Source organism: Lates calcarifer, linkage group LG3, assembly GCF_001640805.2.
Source record: "Lates calcarifer isolate ASB-BC8 linkage group LG3, TLL_Latcal_v3, whole genome shotgun sequence".
NCBI lineage: Eukaryota > Metazoa > Chordata > Actinopteri > Centropomidae > Lates > Lates calcarifer.
In genome coordinates, this window is record NC_066835.1 from 9,095,993 (window position 1) to 9,115,584 (window position 19,592).

At 39.5% G+C, this 19,592-nt stretch overlaps 2 protein-coding genes across 3 annotated transcripts; both read right to left on the reverse strand.

Annotated features, from left to right (window-relative positions):
- Positions 1-60: 60 nt before the first annotated feature.
- Positions 61-16,844, reverse strand: zgc:85777 (uncharacterized protein LOC405871 homolog). The gene is made up of 9 exons (XM_018667671.2): positions 16,616-16,844; positions 11,009-11,129; positions 5,873-6,002; positions 4,156-4,262; positions 3,548-3,715; positions 3,174-3,347; positions 2,598-2,759; positions 1,174-1,324; positions 61-411 (listed from the first exon to the last, which is right to left on the reverse strand). The coding sequence occupies exons 1-9, from the start codon at positions 16,835-16,837 to the stop codon at positions 321-323; spliced, it is 1,326 nt and encodes a 441-aa protein (XP_018523187.1). The 5' UTR covers positions 16,838-16,844; the 3' UTR covers positions 61-320.
- A 1,074-nt stretch (positions 16,845-17,918) lies between these two features.
- On the reverse strand, positions 17,919-18,906 carry gngt1 (guanine nucleotide binding protein (G protein), gamma transducing activity polypeptide 1). 2 transcript variants are annotated; one of them, XM_018666493.2, is made up of 3 exons: positions 18,790-18,906; positions 18,576-18,674; positions 17,919-18,384 (listed from the first exon to the last, which is right to left on the reverse strand). In XM_018666493.2, exons 2-3 carry the CDS (start codon positions 18,669-18,671, stop codon positions 18,259-18,261), a joined length of 222 nt encoding a protein of 73 aa, XP_018522009.1. In that variant the 5' UTR covers positions 18,672-18,674; positions 18,790-18,906; the 3' UTR covers positions 17,919-18,258. The 2 variants fall into 2 exon arrangements, with proteins under 2 accessions (XP_018522009.1, XP_050934421.1); XM_051078464.1 differs by lacking the exon at positions 18,790-18,906 and having other exon boundaries at positions 18,576-18,718.
- Positions 18,907-19,592: the final 686 nt, after the last annotated feature.

Genomic DNA, 19,592 nt, shown 5'->3' on the forward strand with positions numbered 1-19,592 from the left:
AGAATGTACTGAAAACATTAAAACTGAACTGGGTTTTAAAAATTTGTAAGTGATGCAAAGTCTTTGCTGGATATTTATTTTACGCAACAGTCATTTTCATACACATGATTTAGCTTAGTCTACTTAGTAAAATAGCTTTAGTCTTCAAAGGATAATCGATACTTAATAAATTACATAACAAGCTTCATTATTCTTTGTGAGTGACCACATACAGCACTGTTAAAACAAAGGCAAAATGCATATGTCAGAGTTGAAACATTAGAACTGCACTTAGGTGTAATCAGTTTTTTAACAACATAAATGGTCAGCTGTTGATGACATCACTTCTTGGGTAGTGTGTCCATGTACTTGCAGATGATTCCCAGCATGACCTCATCAGCTCCTGCACCGATCGACATTAACCGTGAATCCCTGTGGAACGGACAAAGTTAATACAAAGTGAGGTACCTGCTACAATCATCTCACTGTACCTGCCATGCCACGCATGGTTTACTTAGGAAACTCCAGCAATGATTTTATTTTCCCTGACTGAAAGCAAATTTTTGCTTCCTGAAACCCTTTATTTGCCCCATCACTAGATGTCAGCGTAGTGTAAAATAAGGGCTTAGGGAATCTGAACCAAACACTTAATTACTTGATTACACACTAAATAAACAAGGCAGGAGGCTTCCTGCAAGACAGCACAACAGGAGGCTGAGCCCCGCTGTGGGTCTTCAAGAAATATAATTATTTGATCACATGCTGTGTTTCTGTAAAAACCATCAATACGTCTGATCCCAACCTTGTGGTTAGAGAATTATTTGACTTCCTTGTAAAATACATTGACCATGATCTTTATCAAGCTCTGGCCAACTGGTGAGGTTACTGTTACCATAGAAACATCACACCCTCATCAAAGTGCACGTAGTTGGCAGCCAAATATAACCGTTGGAAAACAACCTGCATTAGTGACTGCTGCTGCTATGTTGTGGTAATGCAGTCAGATATTATCTATTCTTTGGGATGACATAAATAAAGTGAGCAAGAGAAAGTAGCAGTGCTATATGCTACAAACCACTGCTATATGGTTCTTACAATGACAAGGGAAACCGGAAAAGTACCTTTAAAACCACATCACTCAATAAAAGACATGCTACGTTTCATTTTTATGGCTATTTTTCTGACCAGTCTCACCTGTAAAATCTGCTAACCAGCACATCATTGGTGAAACCCATCCCTCCCCAGTACTGAAGACAGCTGTCACTCAGCTCTCTGGCCAGACGGCCGCCCTTCAATTTGGCCATGGATGCCAGCTTGGTGACATCATTGCCTTTAATGTACAATGCTGCAAAGGGGAAAGGGAAGGAAAGCAGTGAGAAAAAAAAATCACACAAAGAATTTAAAGGAAGAATGTAGGGAGGAAAACAAGCACAATACACAAATGTGGTTCAGTTTCAGAGTCACCTGTTGCTGGCTCCGATTCAGTGTTTTTCCCATTCAGACCTTTTCCCAGTGCAACTGATCAATGCCTCCATTGTATCTACCCTCAAGAGGAACATGTGCAAGCTGCATGATTTTCCCTGTTTTCAGTGTGTGAGGGACTTTGTTTGCGTGTGTGTGTGTGTATTTGTGTGCTTATCTACCTGTGCCAAACAGACGCAAAAGCTTTGATCTCCTTTTCTGGGGAAGCAAATCAGACTTGAACTGTTACCAGTGAGATGAATTCATTTTAAGCTGCTAGCCACTTAGAGTGAGAAAATCGCAAGACTTTGGACGTGCGCCCGAAAGATGCACCCTCATATTCATATCATAAACACTGCAGTGGGAAAGCACTTGGGTTGTGTTTTCGAAAGAGCTGAGTATGTGCCAGTTTTTCAGGTGGCCAAACCTGTAGGGTATTGAAGTGAAGCCAGTACACACAAAAACAACGGTAGTCTGTTAATTGTAGGGTTTGATCCCTGGCTCCTTCTGTTCACATGACCAATTGTCTTTTAGCAGACACTAACCTCACCTAACTGAAAACCCCAATTAATACAAATAATAATTACATAATTATAATTACAATGAAAGACAGAGAAGGCAATGTTGGCATGGCTCCTCTGAAATATAGCATAAAAATCACATACCCTCTAAGAAGGATGGAATATAATTTAAGCCAAATCACAGAGTGAAAATCAAGGCACTGATTTCAGATCTGTGAAATTCTTCCTTGTGTTAACCTGGGCAACCTAGCAGCTAACAATTATTTAGCTTTTTATTGCCAGGCAACTACAATGTTGTTCACTGTTAACTTATCACTAAGGTACCAGCCTGCTCTGTTTTCAGTGCCTTTTAAATCATCCTGTTGCATTATACTTGGATCATTAGCTGCTCAAGGCCAGTTTGGCATTCACATCATTCTTGTACAGTTTGGTCAACTGTTACTGAGGCCTCAGTCTTATCTATGTTATTAAATGCCATGACGACAGCAGCAATGCAATCACTGGGTGTGATTTTCCTAAAATACTGCACATGGAAATCCAACTATGGGAACAGAGCTATTCAAATGCAGCAAACACTACTTAGCTAACATTCATCTTTCTTTTTTGTTATGCCATCTCTCTGTCAGTTGACCCCACCCGTAGCTCGGTGGAGGAGGGAGCGGAGCAGCTCGACCTCCGTCTGCAGCTCAGCCAGCCTGAAGTGGACCGCCTGGTGGTAGAGGACAGGCTGCTTGAAGATCTTCCTCTGTCTTGTGTACTGGATGGTTTCCTGAATGATGATGTCCATTGTTGTCAAGACTAGTGGTATTGAGATAAGAGAGACAGAGAGGTCATGTACACCACTCATGTGCTGTAGTACCACTGAATCTACCAGTGCTACAAGTTTTCTGGTTTCCCATTTATCATTTTGCTTTTGATGCCAGTAATAGCTGCACACAGTTTAATAGGCCAGGCAGACAAACATATTAGTTAGTGAAATCATGTAGAATTTCACTTCTGCCACATTTCTCAGTTTCTCACTAAGTCAGCCAAAGCAAATATTGACTCATGATTCTAACTAAAAGTAAACGTAAACAATTAATTTAAAGGAGATTAAACTATGTGACCTGAACTCCCTCTTATTTGGAAACTAAAATCTGTAGGGGGGGATGAGATTAGGGGCTGGGTGATGACTGGGTGAGCCTGCAGGAGAGGGAGAGATGAAGATCTCACTATTGGCCACTGCCCAGAGCCTCTCTTCCTGGAACTGAAGCATCTGGTAGGTGAAGCCCATGCCTTCCTGGCCGATGACGTTCTTGCATGGCACGTGGACATCATCAAAAAACACTTCAGCTGTGTCTGATGACCACATACCCAGTTTATCAATCTTGCGTGCAATGTGCACTCCTACGGTGGGAAGGACAGGAAACAAAATAAACGTCATCATGCACACTAATTCCAAGTAACAAATGCTATTTAAAGAACGGATACAGAAATTCTGCTGATAGGGTACAGCGGTGTGGTTAATCATTTTAATGTAGTTGTCCTCGAGAAGGCCTTGTTCCTTTGTAGGAAAATCAACTCACAAATAACTAACTGACGCCTACCTGGCAGGTTCATGGGCAAACAGATGAGAGATTTGTTCCTGTGTGGGGGTCCGTCACTGGTGTTGGCCAAGAGACACATCCAGTCAGCCTGTGTACCATTTGTGGTCCACATCTTTCCCCCATTGATCACATACTCATCCCCTTTCCTCACTGCCTTGGTCGTAATACCTGAACAGTAAGTGTGTAAATGGGTGGAGAAAGAGAGGTGAGTGGATGATGAGTGTGAGGACAGAAGGTTAAATGAAAAGTTTCAATGGATGAATAAGTAAAGAAATATAATACTGGCCCATAAATCAAAAGACTTCACCAAACCTAAGTCTAATGTATCACTATAGGTGACAATAATTATACATACTAATCCAGAAACACAAAGCAAAAAAACTGGTGAAATCTGATGACAGTGAAACAGTGAACTTAGGCCTATACAGTATGATGCTTTCAGCTTCTCTCCAGAGAGCATATCATTGCCAAATTGATTGTATAACTGTTTTATTTCTGGGTCCTCAATCATTTTTGCAGCATAAGTGAATTCAAAAGGATCCTTCAGGGGCTTAAAAAGGAAATTATATGATAATAAATGACTGAAAGATGATGAAGGCGAGACGTACTTGAGACATCGGAGCCAGCTCCAACTTCACTAACTCCGAGGCAAGCCACTTTGTCCCCCATGATGGAGGGAAGGAGGAACTCTTTCTTTAGCTCAGCTGAACCAAACCTGCAGACACAGGTATGTGAAGAAATGAAAAAATACTGAGGAGAACCCAGAAGCATCACTCATTGAGTTCCTGTTAACTAAAATCAAAAATGTCTTGAATGCTTTCTATCTAATGCAGACATGATTGTCCGGATAATGTCTGATAAAAAGTTGTGTGAAACTGTGGCAAGACAGCATACTGTGGTAGGATCTGTGCTTTAAAACAATACTGTCATGTCTCAGGCAATTACAGTTCCAGTGGGACCAGGGATCCTAAAGCTCCCATGGTATTGCTTTTTTTGGCTGCTATCTTAGTACTTAAACCTTGTTGCAGGCGAGTGTAGATCCCCTAATTAAGCTCCAGAGACTCCAACTGCCTATTTCACTGAATTCTGTCTTGTGTCACCAGCAGCTGTTTCATAGCAGGACGATATCACACAACAAGCCAAGGCCCTACATGGGTCAGACAACCAATTATCAAATATATTAATACACACACCCTCCAGGGAGTGTAACTTTGATAAGGATCTGTACAACATGCTGTTGTTTGCAGAATAACAATGATGAAACCACTGGCATACACAACGTGATGCAGTTACAGAAAACTGAACGATAAATATTTTACATGCAGTTTTATTCTACACACCTAGGTTCAATGCAAGCACTTAATCATAAAGCCAAGCTTTTGGTCTTTAGCCACATCTGTCTTTGACAGCTTTGTCCTATGATTAAATGCATGTATTGGAACCTAAGGGTGCAGAACCTGACTTTCTTAAGATAGGAACATTAATATTCTGTTGTAAATGTATGCGACCATTGTGTTGGCAGAGTTGCACCACAGCTGAGCAGATGGTGCTACAGAGTAGTAATCAGTTCACTGATTCACTGTAAAATCCTCTGTCTCTGTCATTTTCATTTTCTCAGTTTTTTAGGTACTTTTTAATTATTATGTTATACTTCCAAAAATGTGTTTATTTATGTAGGGGAGGCCAGTATAATCAATATGGTTATGGATATGATTTAAGTGTGCAATTGTCACATTACATCAGATGAAATGCAAGCATCAGCACAACTAAGTGCCAGAGCAGCTTACACATTGTCAATGAAAGACCAGTAAAAATCACACTAAAATAAATACAAGCAAAGATAAAAATGGTTGGCCTAAAAAAGAGGCAGACAATCCAAGAGTGTGCAGACCAACTGATGAAGAAAATGTTTCAAATAAAGGTCCTTCTGTAATTTGGACACAGTTTGTCTTGTTTGACTTGTGCATCAAACACAACACAATTATCTTCAGGATAAAGAGGTCAGCAGACGTTGCCAGGGGCAGCAGTACAAGCAACCTTTTATCATCTCAAAATGAAACACATCTTCATAAGAACATGTTTTAAAATGTCCTCCAGCTCTGACACAAGTGGCTTTAGTGGTGGTGTAAAAAAAGAAGAAACCCAAAACAGACATTGTTGCCTGGACCGGCAGCAGTGGAGGAAGATTACTTACACAGGCAAAATGTGCATTCATTTACATATGGTCATGGCGACACCCCAAACTGTCTGGAGTTTTCTTTAAGGGAAGAATGAAAACACAGAATTCAAGTCATGTAATGCTACTGTAGGTTTCTGGGATTGTACTTGGCCAGTGCAGGAGTTGTCATGTCAGTCTGGACACCGATGGCCATGGGGATGCCTCCACAACGGATGTGGCCTAGCTCCTCTGCCACTGCCACACTGTAGCTGTAGTCCAGTCCCAAGCCTCCATAATCTGCACGAAACAAAACACATCATGTGGATTCTTACATCGAAATAGTTTTTTATTCCATATTTATGAACATTTGATAATAGGTGTGGAGCTTTACAACTCAGCCGAAAGAAGAAGAAACAACAGCTTACCAAGGCAAGGTACTTTGCATAAATATACCCCATCACTACATTAGTCACCTTACACTAGCCTTTAACCCACCTCCCCTGTCTCACTTCCATCTTATTTCTTATCTCTATAAAATCACTGCCTACCATGTTTCTGCACACACACACACACACACACCACCACACCACACACCACACCACACACACACACACACACACACACACAATTCACACTGGTAAACATACAAAATATTCTGAACCAATCTGTTGGCACTGGAGCATGCACTCAAATTAATTACAGGATGTTATCATTAATTGCTCTATCTGTAATTATGTGTAAAAAGCCCTGCTCAGAGATCAGCAGCACGGTGCAGATGAGGGTCACTGTCATCTCAGTGTCATCTCATCTGTTCTACTTTGTGTATCAAACCTGATTTTGATCTCTTCAACAGCCCCATTTACTGAATAAGTAAAAAAATGGATGTCTATTTCCTCCATTCTGGCAGTGGAGACATTTGAAAAGACCTTAGGTCCTTAATGGAGTTGAACAGTGCATTATAAACCATGTTTTTACACCAATTTCTGTCATTTATCCTCATAAAGAGCCATCTCTTTACCTTCCTTTCTTTTGCCTTTCATCATCATTTGCGGCATCCATTGTGAAATAACTAACCCGGATTTTATACTTGTATTATTTTTCTAACTGCTACTCATGGCATTAACTAACCAATGTACCCACTTTTATACAGAATTTTTTCATAGCCGTTGGTCATAAACATTCACACATCTAAACGCCCCTGTCAAAATAAAACTATGAAAATGAATGATCTCTCTGCAGTATAAAAAGTGGACATCACCATCTTATTCTGGTCCACAAAATGTAACCTGACAGTTATTCATTTAGGACAAATCTTTTGACTTTAACATCCACTCAGCCAAAAGTAACAAGACTGAACATTTGTGAAATTCGGTTTCAGTTTTCCCATGACTAAATACAGTGTGCCAGCCGCTGGATGATGGATACAAGCACTGACTGACAATGAATAATTATCAGCGAATTTATAACATGGAGGACTGCAACTCCAGCAAAGTGGTTTAATATCACCTGTCAGACTAGTTATCGAATAATGGAAAGCACAGTCTGGCAGACTGTCAGAGAGAGAGAGATGCTGAATAAAAGAAGGCGCACTAAATAAATGGGGACAGAGACAGAGGGAGATATAGTGGGACAAGCAAACAAGGGAGTGGGGGAGATAAAAAAAATAAGAGGAAACAGGTGCAGCTGTACAGTGATAAGTCTCAGAGCATCGGAAACCCTGCGGTAGATAATGTGGACCAAGGGAAGCACTGAGGTTTATCCCACTTTAAACAAAACAGCAGGCTGTCTGGCTGAACAAGCAAGCACAAGAAAAACTAATAAAATTCTGTCACAAATGTCAATCCTACACACATGTGTTTCTTCTGAACAGCAGATGCTCCTCAGCATATGTTCTCATTGAGTGGAGCTCCATATGAAGAAAATAAGGGTAAAGAGTCAGAGAGGAAAGAGAGTGACTGTAGTGTTCTATTATACTCTATTCGGGGGGGCACTGAATCACTGAAGCTATTACAGTATGCATACATGTAATGACTTTAGTATTCACCTCACAAATGTATCACCATTACAGTGTGATGTCATATCAAATCTGAAAAGTCACTGTTTTAGTAATACATTTCAACAGAAAAAGTAGATGTTGGAACATGTTCGTGATGGTATTACTGAAACAGTAAGAGGATATTCACTTTAAAAGAAAACCATGCAGGTTGGCAGGTTTTATGTATCTGGCAGGGCACAAGGCCATTGCTATGGTGTGAACTGCAGATGCCTCTCTGTCAGAGCACAGGAAAACAGGCAGGGAGCCAAGGGTCATCCCTGTCTTCTCCCCTCAGCATGGCTGCCTTAGGAAAACTTCCTGTTCTCATGTTTTGAAAGGTAACAATGCCTTCCCTTGTACATGGAAAAGAGTGGAAAGTAAGAGTTGAGTGTTGACAGTAACTGTGCTGCATGGCTCAAAAAGTTGTAAACAGAAAATCTATTGCTAGTTTCAAATATATGCTAATTTACAGCACTGCCTTTAATCTATTTTGTCCACTGGCAGTACTCTGTGTTTTCCCAGATTTTATGTCATCACTGCCCACAGGGGGCTGTAAGTAATTATGGCGTTATGGCGTGATTAAGTCTGGATTTTAAATGTTACCTGACTTCCATGGTCACAGAAAAAAGAAAATGGCATCCCTAAAACACCCTCTTTACAAGTCATTTGGTTTTATATTGAACATCTGAGCTATATTCTTTCACAGAAAAATAAACACTTTCATAACATAATTAAAAAAATAGACTGATTTTGTGAGTGAAATTTCCCTTCTTCCATGTATAGTTTACATTTGTGTAGAACTGAGTGTCTATCTTGTGGATAATTCCTAAGGTAAGTGGATTTGTATAATGATTTAATTACAAGAAATTTCACCTTATTTGCAGATGCTTTTATTACATAAATATGTTTCTCAAGGGCTCAGTAATTTGCTGAAGTGCCTTTTTGGGGGATTTTTTTTCCTACTGTATTTGACTTGAGTTCTTTTCTGATCAAGGGCATCCACTTTTCTCCCACCTGATCAATCATTGCTCCACTGAACAGGATCCTAAATCCCTAGTCCCTATTCATCCAAGCCTCTAAATCAATTAACCCAGCACCAAATTCTCTGAGAGAATATCTCATTAGTCAGCACTGCAGCAAAGGCACAGGTGTAGCTGTAGTGACTACACACTTATCTGAAAACTCTGCAATATGGTGACTTCACAACCGTCTTTTATCTGAATACAATGTTTGTGGCTCTTATCCTGACTGACTGCAAGTTTCAAATACTAGAAATAGTAAATAGATAGTAGTTGACCTAAACTACATACTGAAACATGTCATGGCAACACCGTCACAGTTGTCTTTAATCTACCGACCACACATGTCCCTCTATTGACATTTTCTAGAGCTTGTTTTATATATGGTATCTCTTAAGCGTGTTTCTTGTGCCATAGGTGATAGCAGGTAATCTACCACCTGATAATACATTGTGTCTCTACACAGTCTTCCACTGGGCTGCTCCTCCCTTCTAATCCTGTCAACTAATGCTTAAGGCTTGTGCACTCAGCACATTTTAATTCCCTTGCCCTCCCTCTTCTTTGACCTGACAGACCTGTGGTGGAAACTTCCTTGCTGAATTCACTGTCCAACATTACTGCTCACTGTATTAAATGTCAGATAATCCACTATGCCTGTTTTTACTACAGTGATGTTATCAATGCAAGATGATGACAAAAGCAGACAAACTCATTAAGATAACTGAATCTATTGCTCTTGGAACAACTGAATATATGAAACTTTAAACCTCTGCTATTGAATCCCACAAACCTCTTCACATACTCAGAACGTTACACATCACAACCACAAATATTTTGTGGTCCTGTACTGTACTTATCCCGCTCCCTCCTCCACCCCAGCGGTGACACAGCTGGGGGCACATCTGGAAATGAGCTATACTGTAGCAGACAGCTGTTGCGGGATGTTGCTGTGACACCAGCACCTATCATCACAGTGGGATCATTACAAAACCAGGCAAACTCTAATGTAAGGCTGTCAGACACCAAGAAAATGAAGGGCACATGAATTCAGCTGTGAAAAAGGATATGCCAAATGCTCCTTGAAGCGCAGGTGGTCACACTGTGCACACCATGAAGGATTCTTCAGCTTCTTCTCTGTTGCAGGATATATTTTGATCCACCTATCCCATGGTTCAGACACATTCTAACCACTAATTTTAAAAATTATTCAGAGTGATTGGTATGCATGGATCAAAAATTATATCCTTAAAAGCAATATTTATGCTGTGCCAAGGCCCCTTCAATTTTCAGATATTTTACAGATTTATCATGGGAGTTTCTGCATTGGAAACAGAAACCACAAGTCCCAACAGCATATATCATTCACAGGTGATTAATCAGGCTTCATGTTTGTATGAATTGCCGACTGGTATTCACAAGGCTAGAAATAGACTAAAGCTAGTGCCAGAAAATGCCCCTGTAAACGTACATACATTTCATACACTACAGAACCACTCTCATGTACTGGACAAATCTTCTGCAAACACAAGCCAAACATCTCAGGGCTTCTAACTGGTTTTTCATGTTCTTGACTGACTAAAAAAGGTAAAAAGCAGGGAGGTTTTCCATAGTTTGCTCACAGACAGGGGTAGACAATATTGCTATATTAAATCGCTCACGTTTTTCTCTGTTAATTGTGAAAATTAAAGTAATCTGTGAGACATAATCAGGCAAGAGGCTTTTGTTTCCAACAGCAAGAAAGGTGCACCGAGTTTGGCACCTTAACACGATAGTTATGATCATTTCCCGGGAGGCTTATTATCTCCTTAGATTCTTTCACAGAAAACAAGCTCCAAAATAAAAAAAAAAGGCTTCTGGGTCTTAAAATCAAACAGACTTTTTCCTATCTCTCTACTCCCGATAACACACAAAAACCCACAACATTAATTAAACTCTCATCAGTTTTCAGGGGTTGTCTCTGATTTAAAAGAAAAAACGAAATCGCTCACATTTAGGCAATCCTAAATTTCACTTCAGACTCACAGGGGTAGGAACATATCCCAGCATGCACTTCTAGTCAATTACAGATCTAACAAAAGATACAGATGGCCAAACAAACACAGACTTTCATTCCTATGGGCAATTTCATGCCAAACTCTGTAACAGGAGTGAGAAACTCTACCTTAGAGATTGTTGACGTGAGGTGCTAATCACCAGCCCACTGCAAAATGAATGTTTGTGAATTCTGACAGATAATCTAACATTCTTACCAACTGGTTTGTTGACTCCAAGAAAGCCAGCATTTCCCAAGATTTTGAAGACTTTATGGGCTGGAAACTTGCCTTCTGCTTCCCACTGATCTACATGGGGGTTGATCTCCTGGTCGATGATCTATAGCACAAACACAACAGGGGAAAGACATGTTATATTTATGTACGTATGTAACTAACTTACAGTGTGCACAAAATTATGTTTATTATTTTTTTCTGATGGATTTTGAGCATGAATGTGCTTAATGTGTTTACATGTTTATCCCCCTCAACATGATTCTAACTACAAATGACATCCCTGCTATCCTATCTCCCAACGGATATAAATTATACATTAAAAAAATGCAATGAAAACACATACAATGGCTGTTCAACACACATGGGTTCTCTGCTGTGTGGTGTTCAAATCTCGACTTAAGTCTATGTAATCTATCTCTAGCAGACAGCTCGATAAGGTATTACACATCAATGAATAGAAAGCAGGCTGGGAAAATATATTACATGGTGAATCTATAATGATGACAATGATGAATACAGTGACACTATGCTATTTCCTACATGTACATGTTATCAGCACCCTACTGATAACCAAGGCTTGGCTGGTGACATACAATAAGACAAGCTGCAGGCTCATAAAACAATGACAAGGTTTTGGCCTTAATCCCTATCCAAGTCATTCTGGAGCAGAAAAATTGCTCTAAAAACTAAACCAGAACTGAATTCAGTGAAAATGCTGGTAAGAAAAAATACAGAATGTTTTGTCCAATACAACTTGTAACTGGGATATGGGTTTTTGAGGGCTGATACTGATACTTTTGTCTTGGAGCAGTTGGTAGCCAACATTGTGCTGATATTCAGCATCTCTGCATTCAACCATTCGATTGCCAATATTTTAATGACTCAGAGTTTTCCCCACCATTTTCCTCTTGGCAGGGTAGGAAAACCTCTGAAGTAATATTTAGAACGACAAGCAAAAATAAAGCTTGGTACTGAAACCAATACTAATGACATTCCTTCTGGGTTAGCAGCCACTCCATTTATTCAGCCGCAAAACCTGGGATATACAACTGTCTAAAAATGAAGGATGACTAAATTATATGCTTTATGAGTGGAACAACAACAAAAAAGCAACATATTTGCAGCTTTGGTTAAGGAACGACTTTTATTATATGAGAGGTGGATGACGTTAACTGGCTGATATCTGATTTTAATAACAGGCTAATATTATATATCAGCGTGCCAGATTCATGTTCATTCATCATCGTTTGTAACAGAACTGAATGAAATAATGAATTCATGAGGGAGAAACAAATGGATTTGGGTAGTCTCCTAACTGAATTTTACATAAGCTTCTCCAACAGTGAGAGCAGCTTTTGTTTTGTCTCTCAAATCCAAATTCAAGCAGCATTGTGCTTTATCAGTGTGCATCACTAGTGCCTGGTTTTGTGAGTCATGAACAAAATATTGTCCGGGAGTGAAGAGTGGGTTACAACCTGGCTCTGGAATGAGTGAACTGAGCACCTTCAACTGGTCCACAGCTGGAGAAGCACTTATGAATGACCAATCTATTGAGATGCACATACGGTGCTATTTTTGTGGGAACTCAAGCTGTATCACAGAGAATAGGCTGTAGATGTGGCATGCTGGTTACCTTTTGGGTGGTATTTTTGTTGTTAGTCTTTTTTAACAATTCTATCTTGCACAGCAGGCTTCATCAACAGGAAGTTTTAGAGCATAGTATGTCAACAACAGTTTCTGCAAAATAATCTTCGTATTAAGTGCTGTCCCTGCCATTTAAAGCAAACCAATCCACAATTAAATATATAAAATAAAAGTTTATATGCAATGACTTTCCTTGTCTGTTTGTCTGTTTCTTGCTGAATGCTTTTCAAATTGAAATGTCCTCCAACAAATGGCTCTGCACTGGTGAGAAAAAACATTATAAACAACTATAACTTGTTTGCAATTGCTGTTATTCACTTAAATGCATAAACATTTTTAATGGGCCATAGTTTCAACAGACCAGAGACAGTCTGCTCCATAAATGTGTTTCTCTGCTCAGTACAATATGCTCTAAATGGTGGGTAAAGCCAATGAAAAGTAATGATTAAAACAAAAGAGATATTTAGTGGAAATATGAATCGTCAAATTTAAGCCTTGGCCAATGAAAGGAATTAAATGAGCCATGTGCAATGATTTTTCTTTCATGGTAAATCTCTGCTTGAGAGTGTAAGTGCAGTAATCAGTGAGTTAGACCATGTCTGTGTTTTACTGTTCGAACTAAAAACAACAAAGTATTGAGGAGGAATCACAGGTTCTTTTCCAGGATTGCAACAAGTGATGAACACTCATTTCATCCTTCCAAAACATACAAAACCAAACCAGCCAGTCATTAGACCAGCCAATAAAAACATAGCTAAGCTGAGCAGAGCAACATTTCAACACAAAGCAGAGAGAAAACATGGACATGGATACAACTTTCAACACATACACGGGGCACATGCCTAGACCTGAATCCATGAAAATCAGGTTAACTTATATAACATCAAACGCAACAACAAGCAGTTAAAAATGCAGGTACTGGTCCCCCTTTTCCCCTGCAATTAACTCATCTGTGTTAAAAGTTCAGATCCTGAAGAGGGAAAGGGAGGGACGACAAGCCCCTCGAACGGGAAACATAAAGGTCATCAGGGAGTAATTCTACATCTCTTCACAAAGGTTATTGTGGACTATTTAAGTTGCATACCAAAACAATTACACATCATGTAGTAAGACAGGGGTCAAGAACATTGCGTTGTCAGGTCTTACAAACTGTCCAGCCAGGGGAGTCTGAGCTGTTCCCCTAGCGTGAGTATAACGCCACATGAAGTACAAGACTGGGCTCTCTGAGAAATGCAAAATGGTTGTGTGCCATGTTTTGCGATTATATGCTCTAGAAAAGCACTGGGAATCACAGGGTAATTCAAGATTTACACTATCAAGATATTTTGCCAACTATATTACCTATCTGGAGTGTGCAAAATAACAGCATTCACTGATCAGCAACAACATTACAACCTGTGGCAACAGCATCAAACATACATCTGTGGGATGCGCCGGTACAAACCAGGTCCATGGACTCCCCACCCTGCAACCCACAGGACCCAAGTACTGCCAATGTCCCAGTGCCATACACCACAGGTCACCCCCAGAGGTCCTGTGTCTATGCCCCCACGGGTAAGAGCCATTTTGGTACCATGAGGGGGACCTACATAATATTAGACACATGGTTTTAATGTTGTGGCTGATCAAGTGTATGCTCACAGAGACAAAGTGGTGGACCAACTGGACAACAGGCCAATTTTGCTATTTCTAGCACCACACCAAAAGTGTGGCTTAAAAAGAAAACATACTCCTGAAATGACAGTCAATTATTGCATTTTAAGCAGGACTTAAACCTGCACTGAAGGTTTTCCAACAGAGATGAAACAGTGTGTACCAAAGGGCACGGAATGCTTACCATTGTTAAACAGTAAAATCAGCCTTAAGCTAGCAAAAACCTGAATGACCAGAAAGCAAAACAGTAGAGAGTTCAAATGGCTGCAGGACAAATGGTAAAAGTAGTCCCTAAGTGTTTTTTTTAAATCATGACATATTGTGATATTAGTTATTTGATTCACGTTCACCATAGATATACTAACAAAAACTACATCTTAAGTACATCTTAGTTAGAAACTCCAAGAGCCAACAACTTCTGACGAATCGTCAGATGATGAAGAGGTCCTGGAGGATACGGATGTTATCGCTATCAGTAATTTGTTACTGGTAGCATGTACCAGCTACTGCTAACATATACTAGTAACATCCTAGACATGTCTGCTCACAATGGGGTTTTTGTGTGGAGGGAAATCCTTGTCTGTAACCAAGGGAGGCTGCATATGAATAGCCTCTTCCTAGAAATGCTAGGGAAATCTCGTTTGGCTCCTCATCTTCATTAGCAACAGCAGCTGACCTTCCACACTTGCAAACTTTGGCTGGTTTCATGGTTTGTACTTGTGGAAGCATGACTAATTTCTTGGCATTGAAGGTCTTTTATTCAATCTGTAAATGAGTACATGAGTACACCATTTCATGTAACACACACAGCTACTCTGACAAGGCCGGGACTAGAGAATTTCCTATAACCCTTTTGTTTACATCTATAAACACACACTACCCTTGAGGGAATTCTTTTAATAAACCATACTGCCTCAAGTTCCCTTTCCTGCACTTCTAACATATTGTTCTCGCGTTTCCTTTTCCATTTTCATCCTTCCCAATATTCCCAGTGCTAGTTTATTTTCAACCTCTTTGCATCCTTTGAAGGTTTAGTCACACTATAAGCTTCCCTCCATTTACCGCAACATCTTTGCTCCCAGACTGTTGTTATTTTTTGCAGCCTCCAATGAAATATATATCCAAAATGAGTCAGGCTGATTACTAATAAATGAATTACATATAAAAATTACATATAGCACCTTTAAACAGTCCATCTTGCCCTCTCTTTCATATTTTTGAGACAAAGTTAAACTTAAACACATTCAAATAAAACAATTATCTTTTCAATCTTATGTAAGCCATTACATTTCAAGGTTTTGTCAAGCAATTTCATGAAAACTTTACATTCTTAAACAGTAACAGTAAACACTGAACTAAATTACGCTGGTTGGCACCACTTCCTTACAAGGCAGTTTCATCTCAATGCTGTGACCCACAAACTTTTTTTCACACATGAATCATGTCCCTTACCCTGTCTTACAGCAGGAAACAAATTCTGATATGAAAATGACTGTAAACATAAGAGGCGAGTCTACAAGTTCTTCTCAAGCTCAACAATGTTCCCCAAAGAAAGCTAATCATTTAGCTAGTAACAAAGCAACAAAGCATAGACTTTTGTCTATGACATCATACTTTAGCTAAACGTAGCTGTTAAATGTTTCTTGCTGCAGTTAATTCAAATTCACCTCCCTTCATTTACTCCATTATGTTCACATTATTTCAGGACTGTGAGTTGAGAATGTGTTAAATTTCAAACATTACACAAGCCAACATAGAGCATTGTGTGCATCCAGATCTGTGTTAGTCACACAATGATTCATGGCACAGAACACCAGATGTTAGAAATCTGAACTGACACATGTAACCATAGCTTTAGATATTCCCAGGGATGACAATTATTAGAGGGGATGTGGGAGAACAAAAAAGTCAGAGACTGTGTTTGGTATTGAAAAACCGTGTAGTCTTGTAAGTAGATTCATGTTGTCATTTGAGGGTGAAGACAGATACATTAACAACCCTGTTCACCTCAAGACAAATCTAATTTTGAATTTCAGCGGTTTCTTACAAGTGAGGCTACGGTGCAGAGCAAGGCAACTTGTGTATGTAACAAGCTAGCACAGTAACCTCTCACCCACTTTTTTATTTTACTGCCCCTGTGCTACTAATTACACTTACTTTAAGCGGTATAATACTGCTCCTATCGAGCTACACTTGGATATAACAATATATAAAAGCTATTACCGCTAAGGCAAAACAAAGCCTTGTTTTCATCTTAACTTAGCTTGTTACAACGTTAGCAGTCCTGCATACCTTTCTGAGTGACTCCTTTAATGCAAAGTGCTCTTGAGTGTAGATTAAATGGTCACCCGCAGTGTCTGGGGCACTGCCCGTTACGGGTTTAGATGACACATTTTCAGACAGCGACCGGACACCGACATATGAGGTGAATTTGTAGAAACGCTCGCTGCTGTTGACCAGCAGGTTCAAACGCTGAGCTCCTGCGCGCAACGCCATCACGGTTGACGACAGCATGTGAGCGCATGCGCAAAGACGTGTGCTACTAGTCACCCACTTAATGAAGCAGATAGGTTTGTCCTGGGATAAAACATTAACCTCGGTGGAAATTAAAGTGTTAGTAATGTTTGACTTTTCATCGGGTTCCATTATTTGGGGGAATACAAACATTACACATACAGAAAATCGGCTAGACAGTACTTTTCGACAGAGAGTCTACCGCTTTCAGTATCACATCTGTTACAGTAAAACGCAAATTTCTCAGCCAAGGGGTCAGGACCCTTAAAAGGGTCACAAGATAAATCTAAGGGGTCACAGAAAGGGAAAGTAATTCGACTTAACTTGAAAGTAAAATGTATTTAAAGACAGAAAAAAACCCTTTCTGCTGAAAAAAACTATTCTGAGTATTTTTAGCCTTTTAAACTTCTCATACATTTTTAAATGAAAGGGAAAGTCACTCTTTAGAGGGAGTGCTGACACATTCACTGTGACAAAGGGTCCCAAATAGACAATAGTCTTATTCTGTATGTTAAATGATCATACCAATGGGATTGCATGTTTTACCCCAATTATAAGTATTTAACATCACAGGTAGTACAAAGTAATTTCCTGTCTATTCTATTCTCTAGTCTTTTTCCTTTTAATTTGAATTGTTATACCATTCCAAACATTTCTTATGGTCTTGAAACTTGATGGATTTGTGTTAAATTTATCACATTCTTCAAGTTTCATTATTGTGAGACAATGCACTTTTAAATCAGTCTACAATGTCACTGCATTACTACACAATAATAATGTAGAACTGTGACACAAATTAATACAAAAACTCAAACAACTTCCAGGTTTGCTAATTGATTTTTCTACAGAAATTAATGGAAAGCAGCAGCTGTCTGAAAATACAGGAGGAATATATCCAAAAATCTAAAAGAGCAAAAACCATGCCAAATGTTTGATATCTACCTCGAAGCGTACTGCAAAGTGATAAACATTTATGAGAAAAAGTTAAGCAAATTCTAAATGTATGCAAACTGAGTTATGAAGATGTATCTGTTTCTCTACCCTCATGAAAACCATCGTAAAGTGAATGATGTAGACGGGCTGAGTTATAAACAAGCAAATTTAATGACAGTTACTTTTGTGTGTGAAACAACACATGGGTCCGTTTGCTTAGACTATATACACCACATGAGGGGAAAGCATTATATAACCCTTGCCAAATACAACTCTTTTATATTGCATCTTTTCAAAGAATAAAATTATAGGGCTACAAATCTGGCCAGAAGATGGGGAGTCGTTTTACATGGGAACTCGTTAGGTTTTTATAAATTCTTTCTTCATTATGTCCTTCTAGTCTTCTCAGTCTGCAAATCCGTTTTATAAGGGGAGGGAGGATGTCCTTGGGTGCTAATCTGAGATATGAAAAGCTCCTCAGGTCCAGTCTAGCAGATGACACAGCCACCTTTCTCCTTGAAAGGGTTCTTCTCCTCTGAAATGCCTTTGACGAGGGTGTCCTCCTCCACACCAGCCTGAATGTAGTCCTTGATTTCTTCGCAGCATTTAGATGTCTGAAGTGATCAGACGAAGGTGTTAAGACAGTTTTATCCAGCAACTTATCTCAGAAATAATTGCACTTTGTATAATTACATACCCACAGGTTGGCAATTATTTGTTACTTATTACAGATAAAAGTCTGAAAACCTAATTTATTTAAAAGCAAGGCACTGATGTATTCATTAGCTCAGTGCAAAGAACTTACCAACCACCTCTCAAGTTTCACTTCAAGTTTAAGTTGGTTTACTTCCATTACAGCCTTGTCCTTGTCCGTCAGGTCCTCTACATTTATGACGGGCATCCTCTGTCCAAAAAGGGGAAACATTCAGCATTATTTTGCAACACATTCAGCCTCTTACAACACATAAAATAATTTGACTGAAAATAAAATGTGACAATGGGAATGGAAATGTACTTACGAATGCTTACAGGGAGCAGTCCTTCACCCCCAAAATCCTGCTGAAGAATCCCTCTCCTCTCCCTCAATCTGGGTTATAAAGTAATCTGCATAAACAATCCTAATCCCCTAATCTGATTAAAACAAGGCCCCACTGTATAATCAAGCCATTATCTCAAGTGTACTATCAAAGAAGGGGGGAATCACACAGGTGTCTGTTAGGGGTCTTTGAATTATATGTAAAAACAAGGAAGTATATTTAATATATCGCAGATTATATTTGGGTCTCTGCCACTGTGACTCTGTTTTCTTTATAAATTCAGATATGGGTTAAATTGTGGGGCCTTGTTCATCAGGTCACTTTGATAAGAAGACTAATCTGTATTTAGCCTCCACCTGTCAAGGTGGAGGCACATCACTGTCCTAAACATGAGTGCATGGCAGTTTTCCAGCAACAGAGAGACAACCCTTAATGAACTGTAATAAGTGAACTGGATTCTGGATCCATTGGATCCTCAGGAGAAGATGGAACAAAGCAGCAGAGTTTTGTATATATGTAAGACACAAAAAGATGTATTTTATTGTGCATTTAGTTTCAGACAATGCTGCTTTCAATCCTGAGGAGGGCGGTTAGCAGAGCAAGACATCACCATTTCATTGAAATATGAAATGCTTGAGGTGGTTGCAATCATTAAGCAAAACATAAGACAACAAACCACAAGCCTGGAAATGGAGGTGACAGTGCTGTGAGGCTTTTAGTGAGAGTGTGTGTGTGTGTGTATGTGTGTGTGTGTGTGTGTGTGTGTGTGAGGATTCAAATCCAGT

Bases quoted from the DNA above. Each gene is read 5' to 3' on its own strand.
- zgc:85777 (XM_018667671.2), bottom strand. From the start codon at position 16,837: ATGCTGTCGTCAACCGTGATGGCGTTGCGCGCAGGAGCTCAGCGTTTG. The intron at 11,130-16,615 runs GTATGCAGGACT...TTTGTGCTATAG, and splicing joins TAAAGGAGTCACTCAGAAAG to ATCATCGACCAGGAGATCAA. The intron at 1,325-2,597 runs GTGGGGTCAACT...TCCCCTTTGCAG, and splicing joins CCTCCTCCACCGAGCTACGG to CATTGTACATTAAAGGCAAT.
- gngt1 (XM_051078464.1), bottom strand. From the start codon at position 18,695: ATGTTTCCCCTTTTTGGACAGAGGATGCCCGTCATAAATGTAGAGGAC. The intron at 18,385-18,575 runs GTAAGTTCTTTG...TGATCACTTCAG, and splicing joins TGAAACTTGAGAGGTGGTTG to ACATCTAAATGCTGCGAAGA.